This window comes from Antedon bifida, chromosome 10, assembly GCF_963402885.1.
Source record: "Antedon bifida chromosome 10, ecAntBifi1.1, whole genome shotgun sequence".
In the NCBI taxonomy this organism is placed as follows: Eukaryota; Metazoa; Echinodermata; class Crinoidea; order Comatulida; family Antedonidae; genus Antedon; species Antedon bifida.
In genome coordinates this window covers 16,812,751-16,833,944 of record NC_136235.1, presented here as the reverse complement: position 1 = coordinate 16,833,944, position 21,194 = coordinate 16,812,751, and the positions used below count along the sequence as shown (strand labels likewise).

Here is a 21,194-nt window from a genome sequence, read left to right as displayed (position 1 = left end):
TGCTGCAAATTCAACTCCTATGGTGTCTTCTTTTTGAGCCACCCATATTCTGAAGGGAGACACCCATATGAATGAATGAGGGGAAATGTTTGTTTTATTAATAATCCATATTTAACCCTTAAGGAAAACCTCGCTGATTAGCATATACTAGTACTGATTCTAATTCATCCTCTTCATTTTATTTTATTTATTTTTTATGTTGACATTTATATAGTAAAATATTGCATTATGGATGGTGTGTGGACAGCATATCCTGGATATTTTAGAAAACAATAAATTAAACTAATTGACAAAATAATTAAGAATCTTGAATATACTTTATTTCTGAATGAAACAAACTGAAAACACAATAGATTATAAAATCTTTGGTGAGAGAAGGTGGAAACGTGGATGAGAAAGAACCCTCAAATCCAATATGAAAGGCACACTTATAGAAAATGTTAATAAGTTAGACCACAAATATCATGAATTAAGAAAGTTCATTATTAAAACATTACAAAATTACTTCCAAGCACTGATGGAAAAGATAAGAAAGGATCTGGCGGAGGACTAGGTTTTCTACAGACAGGGGCTATATCATAGTAACAACTTTCTGATGGAAAAATAAATGGATCTGCCAGAGGCTTTCTATATGTCATAGTTAAAACTTTCTAAAATTTTCTCAGAGTTATTCAACATTTTAACATTGAAGACTTCTTCTATGTTGTAGGAAGTGAGTACATTAATTATATCAGGGAAGAGTTAAATTTCACTCTTTCCTGATTAGATTTTAATTCATTTTCTGTACCATAATGGAATAATACACACTTGTGCTGATCATGCTAAAACCATCAAATATACAATTTCCTCCAAGCTAAAACCTAATTTAACCATTCTAAAATTATTTTTTGCATGGTATACAACAAAATTTACAAAACTGCACTAGATTATACAAGTTTAGATTTCTAGATTATCCTAGTATAACACTCAACTATCGATGATAACTTCAAGTTCGTCGCACAAAGTCCTGAATAATTTAACAATATTTCTTCATAAAATAATAATAATATTGAAAGCACTGTAGGTAAATTAAATTATGATTGGTACTGGCAAAATGATTACTAAAATATTATATTTTAAATATTGGTCCTTATTGAGTAATAACAATTACATATATATATTTTGAAAATAACGCAACTAAAGGCCCATTTACACTAGGACGATAATGATCAACAATAGATAATCATTCATTTTTCTTACATAAAAGAAAGCATAGATGGTTATACTATAGTTATACTGAAGGATGAAAACTTGTTAGATTTCTTTTGTTCTATGTAAGAAAAATGCATATTTATCTATTTATCATCGATCGTTATCATCCTAGTGTAAATGGGCCTTTGTACAATATTCTATGAAGGTTTTCAAGCTCCCCTTTTGACGGCTTAAATTAAATACTTGTTGATATCTATCTTTGACAGACTATTAATATATTTGAAAAATCCTGGATACACCCCTGCGAATAAACACTACTACATGGTCGTACCACAAATCTAACTTTACTAATGTCTTTAATTCTGTAGAAATTATAATTAAGTATTATATAGTTATACAAATATACAAATTATAAATTTATCAAAGGTTGTAGTATATGTGCTAATCCTCACATAAATCGTATTGTAATTGATACTGTACACATAAACATCATTTAATATTAAAGCTGATTTGTTGATTTTACTTGCAAAGCAAATCTCACTTTTTTATAGTTCAGTTTAAATACATGTATTTTTAAATATATTATTATGACTTATTAATTAATATTAATAATCTTTTGACATAATTCCAACCTCACACACAACTTAGTTTTTTTCCTTTACAGTATCTTCATTTCTATCCAATTATTATCCATCTATTACAGATTCAGTAAATAAAAATTTTTTACAAACAAAATAAACATCCTTTAATTAATATATTTTTACTTTTATATTTGCCCTGATAATTAAAATTAGAAGTTATATTTAATTTTATGATGTTTTTAGCTTTTTACAAACACAGATTTAAATGGTAGTTCCGGGTTTAAAATGTCTGTAGTACATTATAAAATATAAACCTTACAATAACAACACCAACAAACATGAGTGAAGTACTTGGCAAATATATCAGGGAAAAATATTCATAGAGGGCTCACTAATTGATATTTTATTTTTGGTCCATGTTAAAAGAATACAGAGGGCGTTCTATTTAATATCCTGTATGAAAGATACAGGTAAGTTAAAAGAATACAAATTTATCTTTTTTAATAACCAATTTTTTCAATAGGCATGTTCTATAAGTATTTACATGAAAAAATTCAGAACGGTAACTTAAAAATTGTAGGCGCTATCATGCTAACATACAAACAAAGCAAGTACTAAACTTGGCATAATTGGAAATGGAACCAATACACTAGTAGGTTTATTTCACAATGCTAATTCTGCTTCCAAAAAATAAGTTCTGTTATTTTCAATGTTGTTCCAAAAGTTTATATTTTATAATAAACAATAGAAAAATGTTAAACTCGGAGCTACCCTTTAAAAAAGTTAAGAAAAGATAACGTCTTTTAAAATATGATGAATTCATACAGTAAAACTAGATGCTTAGTAGAATCTTTCTACTATAGACTATTTAACTTTTAATCTCTTACCACTTTATCAAAATCAAAGTACCCTTTCAATTTTGGGAGAGGCAACATAAAATGTATAAAAACAAATATCAATTATATAATCAAATAAAACCTGTGCGTATAAACGAAAAAGTATATACACAATATAATCTCGTATTTCAGAATCCTTTTTTATGAATATTTTAAGGATAAATCATTAATTGCACTTTTAACAACCATTTGAGTTTTCACACAAAAACACACTTTGAATCAAATAGTATAAGAAATGTGTGCGTTCTGTTAAAAAAAGGTTCATCTAAAACCCATACAAGTTTAGATCATAAACTATTATAATACATCATAACAAACAACCTTTGTTAATAATAATAAAAAAAAATGAATATATTATGTATGTATGAAAACATATTTTGGAATGTAATTGTTTTTTATTAATTAGTTAATATTTAGTTAAAAATAGCAGTAATACAAAAAATATAAGAAACACATCTTTCATAAAGTATAAGAACTTACCATAATAATATTATACAAATAAAGTCATATTTTCATAACCCAAGTTTATAAAAGAATAGAAATGACAAGGTTAAGTAATTTTAAAAATTAAAACATCATTATATTCTAAATGCTACACTGGAACTTTACAATAGGGACGTTTCAATCTGCAACAATAACAACCTACTACTACTAGGACCAAATGACCTACCTTGTTGTCATCGCAAATTGAAAGCTATCTAATACCCTATTAAACACACCCTTTACACAGTGGCGTAACGTCTAGAGCACTCACTGGCTAAACCCAGGAGCCCTATAGCTTAAGGGGCTCCAGAGCATGAACAGCCCCAATGCAACTACCCAGCGTTGGAGGGCTTAGGATTGCTAAACCAGGGGCCTTTTCTACCTGTGTTACGCCACTGCCTTTACCCAACAAACTACAATGTAGTATAACTAGGCATGAACAAAAAGAAGAAACAATATACTAAAATAATAATAATTAAATCTAAAAATAAACATATTTCAGTGCACATAGTGTATATATTTAAAACCACGTATTGTATTGAATAAAAAATATTCATTAATTTGTTTTATTTGTTTATATATATTCAGCTATGATATTATAATAATTATGAGGCTTATTCTTATTAAAAATATATTTATCTTAATATACATTGCTATATGTAAATATAATATTTACCAAATATATAAATATAATTTACAGACAAAAGGTGGTTAATTTGCTGTATAATATTAGTTACCAATATTGTAAAAGGTCTATAATATTTATATATATTTTTTTTTGCAAATTGTACAGTTTTAATTGATTATAATATAATTGGTTATATACTATGCTTATTTATACTTTAACATGAAAGACAATCAATTCTAAATTGACCAGAAGCAAAATCACATTTTAGAATTTAATAATTATGAAATTTTACCGATACTATGGGTATTCACTTTTATAAATGATGTCAGACCAAACACATCCAGGTTTGTTTTGTTTCCTAACAAACTATCCTTTTCAAAATAACAAAAAACCAATAATAAGTAAATTTTATTGGTTTGAAATAATTTAAAAGATAGTTAGTCCTAAACTGAAATCTACTGAGGCAGGTGTTATGAGACCTCAACCATCTCAGTTTTCAGTAAATCTTGAAAAACAGAAACTCCCACTAAAACCTCTCAAAATTGCATTCATAAGGAATATCTGTTTTCTTTGTGAAATCTTGAAAACAGATACTCCCCTCTAAAATATACAAATGCATTATTAAGACGTTTTAATGGGGGTCTCTGTTTTTGCAAAACCTTTGCTAATGGCCTTATAGTTTTATTCTCACTGTTTCTATTATATATTTTCATAAAAAGGCACCTTTAATATAGTAAGCAAAAATGGTTTCCAAATGTTATACAAAGTTGTAAAGATTTAATTTGATGCTTTGATATTTATTGAAAACAATTACTGTATTGTGTTTTATACAATAATTGTGATAACAGCTCTCGTGTTTATGATTTAAAATATTCAAAAAACATAAATTAACTCCACTCAATTTAAGTTAATTGATTTAAAAATCATCAAAGCATTGAATCATAATGACCGTCCCATCATAAGTAAATTTATTTATAAGAAAGATGTACTTAAAAATTAAATGTCTCTCATTGGAGGGAGAATGATGATATACTTAAGTGATTAAGTAGGGACATTTTAATCGAAATTACGTTATTGTCCCAACCATGTTTACTGTTGTACTGTATGAATATGATGGATGTGGAGTGGAGTGATGGAAGTAGAAAAGGGGTAAGGCTTTGGCATCTGAGGTAAGACGGCTATGGGCATGCTAACAACCCTTGAATACATACAGTACAGTATTCCAAGTTCTTAGTCTCAACAGATCTGAATTAAATACAAAGTTGTAACATTTCAAATGTCTAATGCACTTTTCCATCAACGAGGTCAGGTCATAGTTCAACCTGAGGTAGACTATTATGAGTTGACTGGAAAGCTCTCCATATATTTTTTACTGTTACTCACTAGATAGCAAATGGATACATTTTCTAAGGTGGGTCTTGTTAGAAACCATGTTAAAAATTGCAAAAAAAAATGTCTATTTCTTTTAACAATTGAAAGCACTTTGAAACTGGTCTACCAATGAGGTGATAAATGTAAGTAAAATACATTATGCTAGGTCCTTGCAACATCCGTAACATGTGACTGTTTCTGCATCGCTACTTTGTCACCGTTTTCTCTTAATACCAAGATCAGTAGAAAATTTGTGTTCATCCAACGGTTTTCAAACAATGAATACAGAATATTATAAGACTTTGCAAACAGTCATTAATAATGATGAACTTGTATATCTTTTGCATGATGACACCAACATAAAACTGACAATAAGCTACAGCTATTCTCTCTAGCTAGGTTGAAGACAGCCATGGAAGTGTTCTTTAAATCAAGGTGTTTATATAGGCTCCTTAAAGCAGGTTTGGGGTTATAGTTCACCAGAGTTGGTTTTTGCTTTGGCATCCATGACTGGTTCTGCTGACTCTGGTATTGCGGTTACTGATTTGTGCAGGTACTGTAATGAATCTTGCACCTAAAAATCAAAAAGGAGAAAAACAATATTAACATCAATCAATTATAAAAATAACATGATACAACTGTATACAGTCAACTCTCTCAATACCGGACACCTTTGGGCTGGCCAAATATGGTTTTCTGGAAAGTCTGGTATTCGGAATGTGTTTTTAGTCGAAAAAAAAAGTGAATTTGAGACTGTTTAGACTTCAAGAAAAGTCTGGTATTGGGAGAGTTTCCGGTTTTTAGAGAGTCCGGTATTGGGAGAGTTGACTGTGTATAAGATTAATACCCGATTTACACGTAAAAATCCTACAAAATGTAACAAATTGTTACTTAATTGGTACAAAGTTGTGAAAGCGACTCCATGACACAAGATTACATTGATGTTACACATTTGCATAATCGTGTATTTTATAATGAGTTTTTTTTTACACCTTTTTATTTTTTTTTTTTTTTTTGTATACTGGGTGACCTCTTCAGTCAAAAGCTGGTCTCTCAGAGGGCCCAGTTATAATTAGTGGATGTGAGAGACAGTGGCTGTGTGTGTACTAGTACACCGTGGTAAACTCCTACATGTCCCGAAAGATGTATTAGGTTCTTTAAAGTGCACATGAGCTAGTTGTGTACACTGGACCTACGGTTTATAGTCCTTAAGTGAGAAGACTCGTTCTATCACCAGAACCTTGAAGCGAGTGAGCCTCGAACCGTTGCCAATGTTTGGCTACGTAATTATGGTTCCAATGTCTTAACAGCTGGGCCACTCACTCGCTCTTAATAACTATATTGACTGTTTTTGAATGTCTTTCATGACTCTTAGGAAATCCATGTCTATACTATGGGAAACTAGAACTACACTTGGGTAGTACACGTGAATCATCATGTATAAAATGCCTCATTAATAGTGAACAGAATTGTTTAAAACATTATTAATAGGAAGCAGACCTTGGCTAATGATTGCAGATGCTCCTCCATTAATAATTGTATTGACTTCACTGTTCTTGAATGCCTCTCATGATTCTTAAGAAAGCCATGTCTATAGAAGAATCAATAAAAAAATATATAAATGAAAACCAAATGATCAATCAATCAGTATTATTGACAAAATAATTTAATATTATACATAAATATTTATATTTGAAATATTTAAGTTTTAAAAGTATTAGACAAAACATGCATTTTTCTTCCATAAAACAAAAGAAATGATAAATTTTAATTCTATAACTATAGGATCATTTATGCTGTCTTTATTAAAAATATTATTTTTAAAAATCTAATCAAATGACGTCATGATCAATAAAAACAATAAAATTGTTGTATTGTCATGATATTATTACTCTTACTAATCATGACGTCATTTGATTGGACGTGTGAAAATATCATTTTCATCAAAGGAAGCATAGATGGTTATCTTGTAGTTCTAGATTGAAAACTTTTTAGATTTCTATTGTTTTATGTATGAATAAAAGCATATTTGTCTATTTATCATCAATCTTTATCGTCCTAGTGTAAACGGGCCTTTATGTGTTCTACTTTATTTAGTGGTAACATTTGCTTTATAAAATTCAATCGCCATAGACTTACAAACTTTGGTCATCTATCCCAACATCAAGATTAGTTTGGTCGCATTCTGGACTAAGCCTCCAAACTTTAAAACTAAGTAACAACGCTGATATGAACAGGAAAACAATTCTGTAAGATTTAAACAGTTTATTTTAGATTATTTTGAACTTATCATTCCTTATTTATCACAAATCCATCTATTGTTTCTTAATTGCTGTAAATGTTATTTTCAATGTCATTTCATTTACTTTGTTAAGCCTTGTCTACACTATCAAACTTTATGTGAAAAAAAATGTGATGTGCCCATATATGGACATGATGATGTCATATCACTCCCATATTTGGACATATCACTCTCATATTTGGGTATATCACTATCATATTTGGGCATATAACTACCATATTTGGGCACATCACATTTTTTGTCACATAAAGTTTGATAGTGTAGACAAGGCTTTAGAAAAGAACAAATACATAAAGCAAATATCAAATGAAAAGAGATCAAAATCCAAATGTCAGGTTAACTAAAAAGTGAAATGAATCACTGTCAAGTGGCTCACTAAAATGGAAAATGATGTTCTGATCAAAAACCTATTCTGTTAAAATAACATAATTATTTTTTCATAAACTTTTATTTCTTTTTATTTATAATACTTACAAGAAGAAAGTGACGACTAAAAATAGCTGTGAGTGAGGTAAATTCCGTATAGAGCTTCCTGTCCTTAATAACGACTTAAAGACGCTGATTGCACAAACCACTAGATTAAAAGAAAACAAATATTGAGGCGGTGGTCTTTGTACGTTTTTAAAGTCAAGTAAAGAAACCGTTTTAATCAGTCTATACAGTTGATTTTCCATAAATGACAGTAGCGTTATTTTTATTTTCTTACTTTTTTGTTGATTGTATTGTTTTATATTGTACTTTTGATAATGGTTGTAATTTTTATATTTGGGTTTGGTTTGTGCCGCTGTTGCAAAAGCGTCAATCCAAATAAAGTTATTACAACAGGATACAGGTGGGGACAAAGTCTCGCAACATCAGTAATTGTCAATTGTGGCAAAAGTTGAACTTACTTTCTTTCATTCTTTGACCAAATGAAGATTTTGAGGAGACTTTCGTTGGTGGAGTTCTTTGGCTTTCTGTAGTAACAGGATTGGAATTTGGATCTAATGTAAACGACGTCTCCTCTTCCTCCTCCTCAACTTTTAAACATTTGCTGTCAAACTATAAAAAACAAAAACAACCAATATTAATTCCAAAATTCCTAATATTGTATCATTTATCATGCTAATTATTGCCTCATTTTAATACAATCTGTGTTAATGGTATATAAGTACTCTAGGCATTGATTTCAGTTCTGATGATGAGAATAGTATTCTCGAAACATGTCTGGTATGGTAAGGCAGTTTGCCTGTTCATTAAATGCCTTACGATTTTGGTTTTAACCCGAAGGTTTGGTGGTATCATACATGATATGTGCTCATTACAGTTTATTTTTGAAATAAGTACATTAGCTTGTTTAAAAATCTTAAGATCTGGGTTCTATCTTCCAAACAATACATACAAGTAAAAAGCATTCTTTCACATTTAGAAGAGGGATATAAAATTTCATTACTATATTTATTACTGTATATACAGTACATGAAAATTACAAAATTTAAAAGTCTGCTATTATACAACAGTATCAAAAAGTACCACAAATAAATGCTAAAACTATAAAAATATAAGTTTATATTTCTCTACAGAAGAAAAATACATAAACATATAAACACATAATAAAATATAAAGGAGCGACATGAACATAACATTATGAAGATGTTATCTCATTATTGCAAATGCAACAATTAGTCTAAGTATATTTTACATAACCTTGGGGATATTGTGTAATGTTGTCATGGTAATTCATTGTATTTATAGTGATTAAAAAATAATTGCTTTTTCCTGATTAAGCATTCCATAACAGTGATTATCATCCAATCATAGATGTTGTATTCATTGAGTATTAACATCGTTTACAAACAAATGTAATGTGATGTGCACAAATATGGTTGTGATATGCTTAAATATGGTAGTGATATGACATCATCATTTCCATATATGGGCACATCTCATTTTTTTGTCACATAAAGTTTGATAGTAGAAACAGAGCTTTAGAATAGCAAACTTCCAAGTGTTCTGTTTGGTTTTCTCTTCAATATTTGGTTTTATTTGCACCCTATCCTTTTTAACTCATTAAAAAACTCCATAGCATGCCACTATCAAATACCTAACGCCTTAATTTCATACACTAAAAACTTTCTTCAACAAACATTATCGAGCAAGACTTTTCCCAGAAACACATATCGCATCAAACATACTGCCTAACACTCTAGGCTAACCATTTCCTAGAAACAGCCAGTTGATACGTTGCCTAAATAAATGCCTTTTTTTTTTTACAAAATCATTATTGTGTAAGAGCAATCTCTTGATTCATGAATAATTCAGGAGGCAAATACAACCATGGCTTAAACATTGAAGTATTTTCACAATACCTTAAGCTCTGTCTACACTATCAAACTTTATGTGACAAAAAAATGTGATATACCCATATATTATGTCATATTTTGGCATATCACTACCATACTTTTTTTTCACTTTTTTTGTCAAACTTTTTGATAGTGTAGACAGAGCTTTATCTATATTTAATAAGTTCTTGTAAAACAAAGACTATAAATGAATTTGTACAAATAATATAGTTGCTTACATTGTTTACAACATTTTCACTATCTGGTGTATCCAGTTCACTGTCATTTATACTCGATTCCCTACTTCCTGAAGGAACAGCTTCCTGAAAAAAAAAACCAGTTTTACGATATCATTTCTGAATTTGCATTTTCATAATTATGTAAATGCACATGTAAATGTAGTTATAATCATCCTCAGTCTTAACGAGAAAATGAGGAAATTATAATAAAATAAAAATATTTGTGCTATTGTCCATCAAGGTAGATGGTTGTGTCGCAAGAGTAGGCACTCTGGCCAATGTCAGCAACAGGAGAGCATCTACTTGATTAACCCAGCAGGAAATGATCCCCCACTTGTTCTGAATGTTTCTAGATGCACATGAACGTTGTGTATACAGAACCAATTTCTTAACTATCATAAGATAATTTCATTATCTTTCTCAAGGATACAAGATAGCACTAGACGTTTTAAAGTAATATAATAATTATAACACAGATATAATTAAGTTATTTCTAACCAAAAATATTGTCAAAAACTCTCCTATCCTTTTATTTTAATTGGTCTGTCACTTCAAAGTAAATTAAACAAGCTGTGCAAACTAAAAGTGAATATAAATATTGTTGCGGTAATGACGATGCTGTTGGCAAGGAATTAAATAAATCAGCAACTTACCAAACCTTGTAACTCCCTATATTCCTGAAGTATTCTGGTTATTAATTTATATGTTGCAGATCTGGACATTAGGGAACCAAAAACATACTAAAAAACAAAACAGATTCACAGTCTGTTAATATAATGTAAAATCAACATATATTTATTTATTTTTTTTAAAATTTATTCGGTATAATAAAAATACATCCAATTACAAAACGACAGTCAAGGACTGAAATGAATTGCATTACAAATAAAATTTAACAAAATTTAAAAAAATTTACCCCTGAACCTGAATAGGCGTGTGGCGCAGTATTTTGGACATTGGATTATTGATCGTGGTTCGGATCCAACTTGCGCCGAATGGTTTGTATCCTTAGGCAAGACACTTTACTTAAATTTGCCTCAGTTGCATAAAATGGGTACCCACACCACATAAATGTATTATTACGGGAGTATGTTTCCATACGTTTATGATCCAAAAAATGACCGGGGTAATAATGTGCAGCGTATTGACAGCTTGCTTATAAGAATGAACTTTGTTATTATTATTTTAATGTCACATAGTTATTCAATTTGACATTTTTTGGCATTTTTTTAGCAGAATAACTGTACTGATACTACAATATGGAAAATTTGATTTATACTTTCTTTATTTTTCAAGTTTTGGGGAACAAATAATCATTTGAAATATAGCATATCCAAAAGATAATAGAGACCCATAAAGTATTAACAATTATTATAAATGTATTTATGTGTATATATCTTTGTTGTGGTAGATTGAGTGGTTTACAGAAAAATGTAATGTAATAATTTCAACAATAATCCTTTGAATAAATCAGAATTTCATTATACCTTTTCATTTTCTGTGTGAATTCCAATTGCATTTGGCACAATCAAAGCCGTCCGCTCACGTGTCACATCTTTCACTTCTCCAATAGCAACAGTAACCTAGCAATGAAACATTGAAAAGGCAATTCAAATAAAAAGCTATATGATGATTGAAATTCTGCTTCGAATTTACAAGATGTAAATGTCACCTACGTGACACCCACTAGTTAATCAATATAACTCTTGTGGATGTATTCAAGTGTACTGCTTGAAAGGTAGCATATTTCATATCTATTGGCTATCATTGCGATTCTGATATATGAAACTTGTAGTGCAGCTGATAGGTTGATGGTTAACATGTTTGCCTTTTAACACCAAGGTATAAGACTCAATCCTGACTTAGTGCCGGGCTGTAACTCCACTCTCTAAGCCTCAAATAAGTCTTTAGTTTATAAGTTATTATATAAATTGGGTTAATTTCTTAACACTGAAAAAATAAAACAAATTTCATTGCGATTCTGATATATGAAACTTGTAGTGCAGCTGATAGGTTGTTGGTTAACATGTTTGCCTTTTAACACCAAGGTCTAGGACTCAATCCTGACCTGTGCCAGGGCTGTAACTCCACTCGCTAAGCCTCAAATAAGTCTTTAAGTTATTATATAAATTGGTTTTAATTCTTAACACTGAAAAATTAAAACAAATTTCAATATATGTTGGTGACTTACGCGTGTTTCAAACCCAAAAATATTCGAATGAAAGCACAACCAATTTTTCGAGACGTATAATCGACCTTGAAGTAGGATATCTTTAACATACGCACACGAATAAGCTGAAAATAAACATAAAATATAGTTCATTAGAAATTCAACCAAAAAAAACCCCTTTAAAATAAAGCATCATTATGAATTACTAAATATTATTTGTAAATTTTCACTGATACAAATTGATTTTATATTGTAGAAGATGTAAATTGGGTTTGATTATTATATCAAACTATAAAGGAATGTAATTATGATGAAACTTTCACTTTATTAAGGAGCTAGATGTGAACACTGGGACTAATGTTTATAGTCCTTATCCGAGAAGACTCGTTCTACCACAAGAACTAGGAGCGAGTGAGCCTCGAACCCTTGACAGTGTCATGGCTACGTAATTACGGTTCCACCATTTGGCCACTTACTCACTCAATTGAAAGTAGTGTGTCAATGGTAGTCACTTAAATATTACTTTAAATAACCAATTAATATTAGAATAATATAGAATACTAAAATGATGCCCTACAGTAATTAGATAACCACTATTCATTGAAATTATCTTACATTTTTAATATTAATTTAATCAATTATTAATCATCATGAACTCTCAATGTCTTGCGACATAACGCGCTTAACAAGACTTCTCCAATCTGAGAAATGATTGGCCATAGACTTATATAGCCATATTTATATATTTCTCTAATTGATACTTTTTTAATTGAATTTATTTTAATTATGCTAATTTCATAAAACTGTGGCCTATCAAATTATTCTGATTGTATATGAAACTCCAACCATTTTTCATCAAACAATATTATGGTAGAGTAGACTAGCCTGTTAAAGATGTCTAAAGCTCTGTCTACACTATCAAACCTTATGTGACAAAAAAATGTATATATTTGGTTCCCACTACCATATTTGGGCACATCACACTTTTTTTGTCAAACTAGTTTGATAGTGTAGACAGAGCTTAACAACACATAATTCATTCAAATATTATATGAAAATCATGCTTTATAACTACATTATTTTCTAGACATAAATGCTATTCAATTTGATTTACGATCTGTCTAGAATAATAACCTTTGACATTTTAAATACATGATTATAAAAATGTATGTTATATTGTGATATTTAGGATCAAAATTAACATATGGAATTGCTTGCAATGGTATACTGATTATCCTGTTATACAAATTATACTCTTACTATTACTACTCTTTGTATTTGAAACGTATTAAGTGTTAATATTTATTTTATTTATTGATATTAAGCATAATTGAAAAAATTAATCTAAAATCAATATGGTTTGTCATGGTAACATAGGATATGATAAAAGGTGACTGTCCTACAGGAAAGTACAAAATGTGGAATCATGACAAATAATGACAAAAGCTCTGTAAACTATCAAACTTTGTGTGACAAAAAATGTGATGATGTCATATCACTACTTACAGTATCAATACCATATTTCGGCACATCACACTTTTTTGTCAAAGTAGTTTGATAGTGTAGACAGAGCTTTAAAAAACGATTTGAGCAGTCTTGCTTTTTAAAATGTATGTAGAGTAATTATAAAATGACTACAACATGCTCTTCTCATATGCCATATTCAAACATGGTATCATCTAATTAATTAAGACTTCACGTAAATAAAATATTTATAAAACCTGTAGCCTTTTAATTTTTTAGAATAATATTAATAAGAATATTTCTAAATTTGTAGCTTCATATTGTCAATAATAAATTCAAACAAAGTCAAAAATAAAAACTGTATGATTAAAAAATGGTTAAACAATTTTAGTTTTCAATTTCCACTGACATTGTACATAGTACAGTAGCTCATAATGAATTCATTATTTTCAGGAAAACCTTATTAATTGCTATTGTGGAAATTCAATTGTATTCAAAAATTAAATGACAATTTATATAAATTAATTGCTACTTACAATTAATAACTATTTCATCTGCAGGAATGTCAGGGAAATGCTTATGGAACTGTTTATTCCTGGTTTCTTGGCCCATTTCCTAAAACAAACAAAAAGGATAAATTACGGTACACTGAGACTTTTCCCTAAAAAAAATATAGTTTTATTTTTACACAAAAAACAATTATGTCTCAACCCGGTAGGACGCAACAACGCAAGCCAATTGACCAATCAGATGCGATTGATAATTCAAACTGTCGCTTGTGATTGGTCAATTCGCTTGCGCTGCGGCTTCGTCATAACGTTGAGTCCTAGTGGTAACAAAGCTTACGGAGGTGGAGTAGAGACAATAGATCACCGCCAAAACATATATTGCTCCTTGGTTCCACAAAAATATGTCCCCTAATAAGGATGACCTATAGGAGGGGTATACTGTAACCTATGATATGTAAATACAACAAATTTAAAATTAATGCTTAAATTTCTAATTAGCTTTTTCACCAACCTCAATCTTTGCAAACGCTTCTGTGAAGACTTCTGAGACGGAGTTACTAAATGATTTGGATCTGCAAGATATAAATCAAAAAACAATCACTGAAAATCTAATCAACCAGAATCAAATTGTTAAAAACATATTTTTTTCATTACAAAACACCTAAAGTTTACTAGAAGTAGGTCAGATATGTTCGTGTCTTAAAACACATTAATACACATTAAAATAGTATCAAACCTCCTTAAGCGTCTATAAACGGATTTATTTCACAACATGAGAAATCATATTTTGAAAGTGTGAAAATTTCAATTCCTACTTCTTGTATATAACCCTTTCCTTTCTGCCTAGCTTTGTGAAATACAGTAAAGCTACAAGTTCGGCTCCAGTGGGACATTCTCCACGTTAATTTACGAACTTCTACTTGACTTTAAGTAGCATGCTTGAACATTTACTTCATAAACACCACTGCGTTTATTTATTGTGATAAAGTTATTCAAAATCAAGAGCTGATACTTAATTAAAAGTATTTGAAATATCTGAAGCATACATATAATTAAAAGATATAGTTATACAAAAACAAAGGCAACACATAACATTTTAGAATGTATTTTGTACGATGGGTTAACTGTGGAACTAAAATTAATGACTGCAATTGTAAAATTAATCTAGCTTTATGACTTATATTTTATTAGGAAATAATTCACCTAATTGCAAACACGTTTTGCAATTACTGTTATAGTGGAAACTAGAAATCATGAATTTACTTAATATTTTATATCATATTTGGAATTTTTGTTTATTGTACATTATAGTATACATTTTTATATAGGTATTTTATATCTTTTATAAGTTTATGTAATATATTATTTTTAGTTGGAGTTAAGTGGCATGCTTTTTATTTATCATAAAACATTGATTTAGAATACAATCATCAGTATACATTTCAATGCATTGGTGGTTCTTCACTTAAACACAACCTAAACACTTCCTAACACAATCTAAACACTTCCTAAACACAACCTAAACACTTCCTAAACACTATCTAAACACTACCTAAACACTACCTTCATCTTTCATGCAAGTGGCTCTTGAATACTAATAATATACTATACTACATATTTCAAAATTATGCACATTATAAAATTATATACATAACTATATTCAATATTAGATTACAAATTTGACAGCTACCAAAGTTATTATTAAATAAACTTCTTAAACCAGACCATTATCTTGGGGCTATAAACATACCAGCTGTTTGTGAGAAGCCCCAGACAGCAGAAGAAGTCACAAGAACAATTGAAAGAGAAATGACATTTAAAAGCATTTTAAAAAAAATCTGGGTTTATGGTTTTATATCATAAATCAAGATCACATTACAATCAGCATTTTAACAGCAATATTTAGAAACTTGATTAACTATAACATCATTACTAACTGAAGTATCATCAATGAGAGTATAACAATTTGGTACGCAGGAATAAATTTGACTCTGTTGGTCAAATTTGCAAGCATTCACTAATCTTGTACCTTAAGCTTTCACAATGAACGGAAAGTGTCGCAAAGGTCTAATCTGGTCTTAGTTCAAAAGCTGTAGGGAAACTTTATGCAGAGTACGATAAGAAACCAAACTTTGTTCTGAACAAGCCTTAAAATCAATTTGTGGAGTTGCCCAGAATGATACAGGCTGACGATGATGATGATGAGGGTGATGATTACAGTGATGATAAGGGTGATGATGATGATGATGACAGTGATGATAAGGGTGATGATGATGATGACAGTGATGATAAGGGTGATGATGATGATGACAGTGATGATGATGACTGTGATGATGATAAGAGTGATGATGAGGGTGATGATGACAGCGATGATGACAGTGATGATGACTGTGATGATGATGAGGGTGATGATGAGGATGATGATGACAGTGATGATGACAGTGATGATGATGAGGGTGATGATGACAGTGATGATGACAGTGATGATGATGAGGGTGATGATGACAGTGACGATGATGAGGGTGATGAGGATGATGATGACAGTGGTGATGATGATAAGGGTGATGATGATGAGGGTAATGATTACAGTGATGATAATGATTATGATTACAGTGATGATGATGAGGGTGATGATGACAGTGATGAGGGTGATGATGACAGTGGTGATGATGATGAGGGTGATGATGACAGTGATGATGATGATGATGAGGGTGATGATGACAGTGATGATGATGACAGTGATGATGATGAAGATTCGATACAAATTCTGATGATAATTGTGATCCTTTTAAACTGTTTCTTTAATTTCTGGAAACATTTATGTTTTATGTTGGTGAAAATATCTAAAATGTGGGGCAGATTATGGGGTTGAGCTTGGAGCACATGCTCCACCTTTTTGACAGCTAAAATGAAATATGAACTATTTGATACAGTATTTAATATTTGTTAGCTCCATTTGAAAAAATTATGGGAATGCCCCTGAAAACTACACCTTATCAGGAGAGTCGTGACTTTAGTTAAAAGAGTTAGAGACATTCATTTGTGCAGAAAAACTATTACACACGTAAATAAATTACACACACAAACACTTTTAACTTATCCTAAATTGAATGCATTAGCAATGGAAATTCAGATAATTAAGGATGTATTCCACCCAATGCATTACCAATAGCCTTGCAAATAATCAGACTTTAAGCTTTTAAAATAAATCTATTTAGGAAATTTATTCAATAGAATTATGCACATGCTATAAAAGAAATAATTGCTACATTTATTTTTCCCACCTGTTTTCTACTGTGTGTTACTAGAAAATTTGTATTATTTGTACATGTACATATAAATTCTTAATTATTAAAAAAATGCCAAGTGATTTAGAAAAATATTCATAACTAGGTTTTCCCTAATAAATCATTAGTGAAAGTTTTAAAGCCATTGTAAGCAACCATTGTTAAATAATTAAGTGTAATTGTAAATAATGTAAACTAAAAGGTCAGGAAGAATGATGATGATAATAATTGATGTTATTGTAGTTAAATTATTGAATCCTAGAATTGCAATTTTAGTACAGTATCAAGCGTACCAACAATTTTTTTTAACATATTATTTTACATCACTTAGTGAACCTGTAATATCATTTTTCTATCTTCGATGTCATCTTGTTTTAATGATTAAAATGTTTTATCCAAAGTAGTTTTTATTAAGATTTTAACCAGCCTGTTAGTGGCAATGATTCGCTGTTGGTCTGGCATGAAATAAAGAAAGAAAGAATAGGTGAAAATCATTTTCCAGACAAGAATATATAGGAACATTGTAAATGAACTAATAGGGCAGGCTGAAAATAAAAAAAAAACCTAGGAAAGAAATCATAAAATAAACAAAAAGTGAAAGTGTTTAGATTATCAAAATAATGCTTATAACCTAAGATAACATTTAATCTTTTACATTGCAAGAGTTTTCAACTTAAAATACTTAATTTCATCACATAAAGTTGGATTTTTATTCAAATTTAGATCTCTAAAGCCTTGTCTACACTATCAAACTTGACAACAAAATGTGATGGGGCCCATATATGATCCAATGATGATGTCATATCACTATACCATATTTGGGAATACCACTACCATGATATTTGGGCACATTTTTTTTTTGGTCAAACTAGTTTGATAGTTTGGACAGAGCTTTAAGCAAATGATTTCAAACATCTGGGGTTTCCTTGCATATGCCTAAATGTTATAGGATATTAGCTTCAGATCAGCCAGGGCCGTAGTTAGACACCAGTATGGTTGGCAAGGTTTCAACCTGACCACTTTCACAAAGCCTTTAACAACCCTGTGTCCACAGATTGTTTTCTTGTGACCACTTTATTATCACTTTATTGCTTGTGGCTACAGCACTGTCAGCACCTAATTTTAGTTTTTAAGCTCTGGATCTCCTTATTTAAAAACCCTGGATCATCCACTGGTAAAGAGTACATTCAGAACAAGATGCTATGTGGTCCATATAAAAATCTATAATATTTGGTGGATATATTTAATTTGGAAACCTTAAAAGAGAAAATCTTGAAGAATCAAGAACACAAAATTTGGAAATAAAAAAATGATTGGTTAAACTCCAGCAAAATTAATACTGGGCAGCATGTACTACTGTATTGTTTACATAAGCATAATAAAGTTGAAAAAAGTTATTTTTGTAGAATAAAAAAAGGGCAAAAAAATGCTTTGTCATGAAAGAAACTACAACTTGCAAGGCTATGAATAATACAAACCAAAAGTAAAAGTTTGTCTTCTGACGTGGCAGAGCAGGAAGTTTCATCATGCTTAGAAATACAGTATGACTAATATCAAATATACTACATATATTCTTTGTGGTAATAATGTTTACCTTACAATCCCAGGGTCCTGGTTCAAGCTTTCTTTTGAGCACTTTCTTACATGCTAATTAACTTCAATTACTGAGGCCCTCAAAATATGTAACAGAAGTCAGCATTGCAGTGAAGTGGTGTCATATTGGTAATATGTAAATGCATATTAATTTTATAACAAAACAATATACAAAATGAAATGATAACAATCAGATGTGGTCAAACTAAAACAGATTGTTATTATTACTGTATCATATAACAACTCCCTGATCATATCATACTACAAATAATGAATGTTGTATGAAATGGAAGAAACATTTTCACATTATATTCAACGTTGAATAGAACACACCTGAAAATTCTCAGAATGAATTAAAATAATGCACAGCATGTGATACGTAACTGACCAATCAAATAGCAAGTATACACTTAATATAGTTTCTGTTGAATAGAACAGACCTGAAAATCATGAGAATGAGGGGAAATAATGCACAGCATGTGATACGTATCCACTTATAATATAGTATTTTAATGTAAAAAAAATTACCAGGATGTTATGAATCATGTCCTTGAAAAATAATAACCAGATCATTTAATCTAATCTTTGTTGTCAGGTGAAAAAAAACTGTGTAAAGTATGCATATCTACAGAATTCAACACCCTATATAATAAAATACAAACTACTAATTAAGAGACCGTTATATTAAGAGACCATTGTATAGAAGGACCATCATGTTAACAGAGTACCATGTTAAAAGAGAATATAAGTTTCAATTATTCGTTCCATTTTTAAAGCGCCATTCCAACGATCATTGCTCATGGAACAAGTGAGTTTTGAGTACTGATTTATTCATATATTTTGCGAGTTTCCATATATTATTATTTCAAGTAAAGAATCTACCTACAATTTTATAGAAATCAGAGCTATACTGTAAACATTTACTAATACAATACTTTTGGTAGTTGTTAAAAAAGATCTATACTAGCAAAGTGAGCAACCCAAGTAGGCCTATCAATCAAGCAATTTTTTTGGCCTAAAGAAATGATGAACTTACAGAATTAGTCAAGCCTACCGCCTATTTCGAAATTATAAAAAGTAAATATTTTTTTCCAAAATTTACAACTAGTAACTGGTTTTAAATTATAGCAATTATGGAAGTCTACTACTGTACTTTATACTAGAAAAATGCTAGTTTGTTACGGTGAATGTCGAGCCGACGTGGAGGAAATAAGGAATCATTTTTAAAGAATTTCATGTTTCATGAATTTCAACTGTATGGCAAAAATGGCATGTGAGCGCAAGTAATTTACACCAGCTGATGACCAATATCTGAACATAACCTTTCTCAGTAGCAGGCACTCGTAATTCTGAAAGGATTTCCTGGAAGTTGAGACAAACGATTGAAGACGTTTTAAGAAAGACATCGTCACTTTTTAAGATTGAGTCATTATGGACAATCATTTACGTAACACAAAGACTAAGATACATGGACAAAAGTATAAGCTAATTCTCAAATTGAAGGTCACTTTTATAAATCAACTCATTTCTATGCAATATGGGTCTTAGTTACAGCTCAACTTTGCGTATCCAATCGCAAGAGTATGTTTTAAGTGTTGCAGTGTTTTATGCGTTTTTGACTAAAAATGTGTGTAATTATCGAAATGTCAAAGTATGTACTGAACAACGACTCAGCATTTATTGATCATAAAAAATTCGCAGAAAAAGGATGATCCAATGTACTGTACAATACATAGAAAATTGTCTTGAGATTTTAATTCTCTAATTAAGCAGTAAGTGTTTCCTTATTAGTCAATATCTCATTATTATATTGATCAGCGGAAATCTCATTATACATGTTCAGCATTTTACTGTAAGTGTTGTGCCAGACCATGGGTGAACATTGGCGTGACCATAGACCACCATTAACAACATATTGCATCAGAGGAATAAAACTATCACATATTGTGCAATATCAAATATTGTTGAAACTTTATTGTTTCTCTTTGCAAAACACATGTAACATGTTTTCTTATGAAAAGTGCAACAACAAAATATAATGTATTCTACAACAACACTTTACGATTATAACGTGATCTGGGTTTCAGTATTCAAGAACAACTTGCGATTTTCTTTCAATATGATGAAATGTACTAAATAATATATTCAGTACTTAAGTT

At 30.2% G+C, this 21,194-nt stretch overlaps 1 protein-coding gene and 1 long non-coding RNA gene across 6 annotated transcripts in view; both read right to left on the bottom strand.

Moving 5' to 3' along the window:
* Nucleotides 1–298: 298 nt before the first annotated feature.
* On the bottom strand, nucleotides 299–4,396 carry LOC144853870 (uncharacterized). The gene is made up of 2 exons (XR_013614448.1): nucleotides 1,435–4,396; nucleotides 299–1,234 (listed from the first exon to the last, which is right to left on the bottom strand). It is a non-coding gene; the product is annotated as an uncharacterized LOC144853870 (long non-coding RNA).
* A 343-nt stretch (nucleotides 4,397–4,739) lies between these two features.
* The window catches only part of LOC144854689 (uncharacterized), a 58,119-nt gene continuing 41,664 nt past the window's right edge, over nucleotides 4,740–21,194 (bottom strand). For all 5 annotated transcript variants that reach the window (XM_078712629.1, XM_078712630.1, XM_078712633.1 and 2 more), the window contains 11 exons: nucleotides 14,667–14,727; nucleotides 14,183–14,261; nucleotides 12,204–12,307; nucleotides 11,500–11,595; nucleotides 10,666–10,752; nucleotides 10,013–10,096; nucleotides 8,343–8,493; nucleotides 7,927–8,026; nucleotides 7,290–7,397; nucleotides 6,651–6,741; nucleotides 4,740–5,724 (listed from right to left, as the gene is read on the bottom strand). In XM_078712629.1, the coding sequence (XP_078568755.1) occupies nucleotides 5,620–5,724; nucleotides 6,651–6,741; nucleotides 7,290–7,397; nucleotides 7,927–8,026; nucleotides 8,343–8,493; nucleotides 10,013–10,096; nucleotides 10,666–10,752; nucleotides 11,500–11,595; nucleotides 12,204–12,307; nucleotides 14,183–14,261; nucleotides 14,667–14,727 (1,066 nt within the window). In that variant the 3' untranslated portion in view covers nucleotides 4,740–5,619. The remainder of the gene's footprint in view (nucleotides 5,725–6,650; nucleotides 6,742–7,289; nucleotides 7,398–7,926; nucleotides 8,027–8,342; nucleotides 8,494–10,012; nucleotides 10,097–10,665; nucleotides 10,753–11,499; nucleotides 11,596–12,203; nucleotides 12,308–14,182; nucleotides 14,262–14,666; nucleotides 14,728–21,194) is intronic.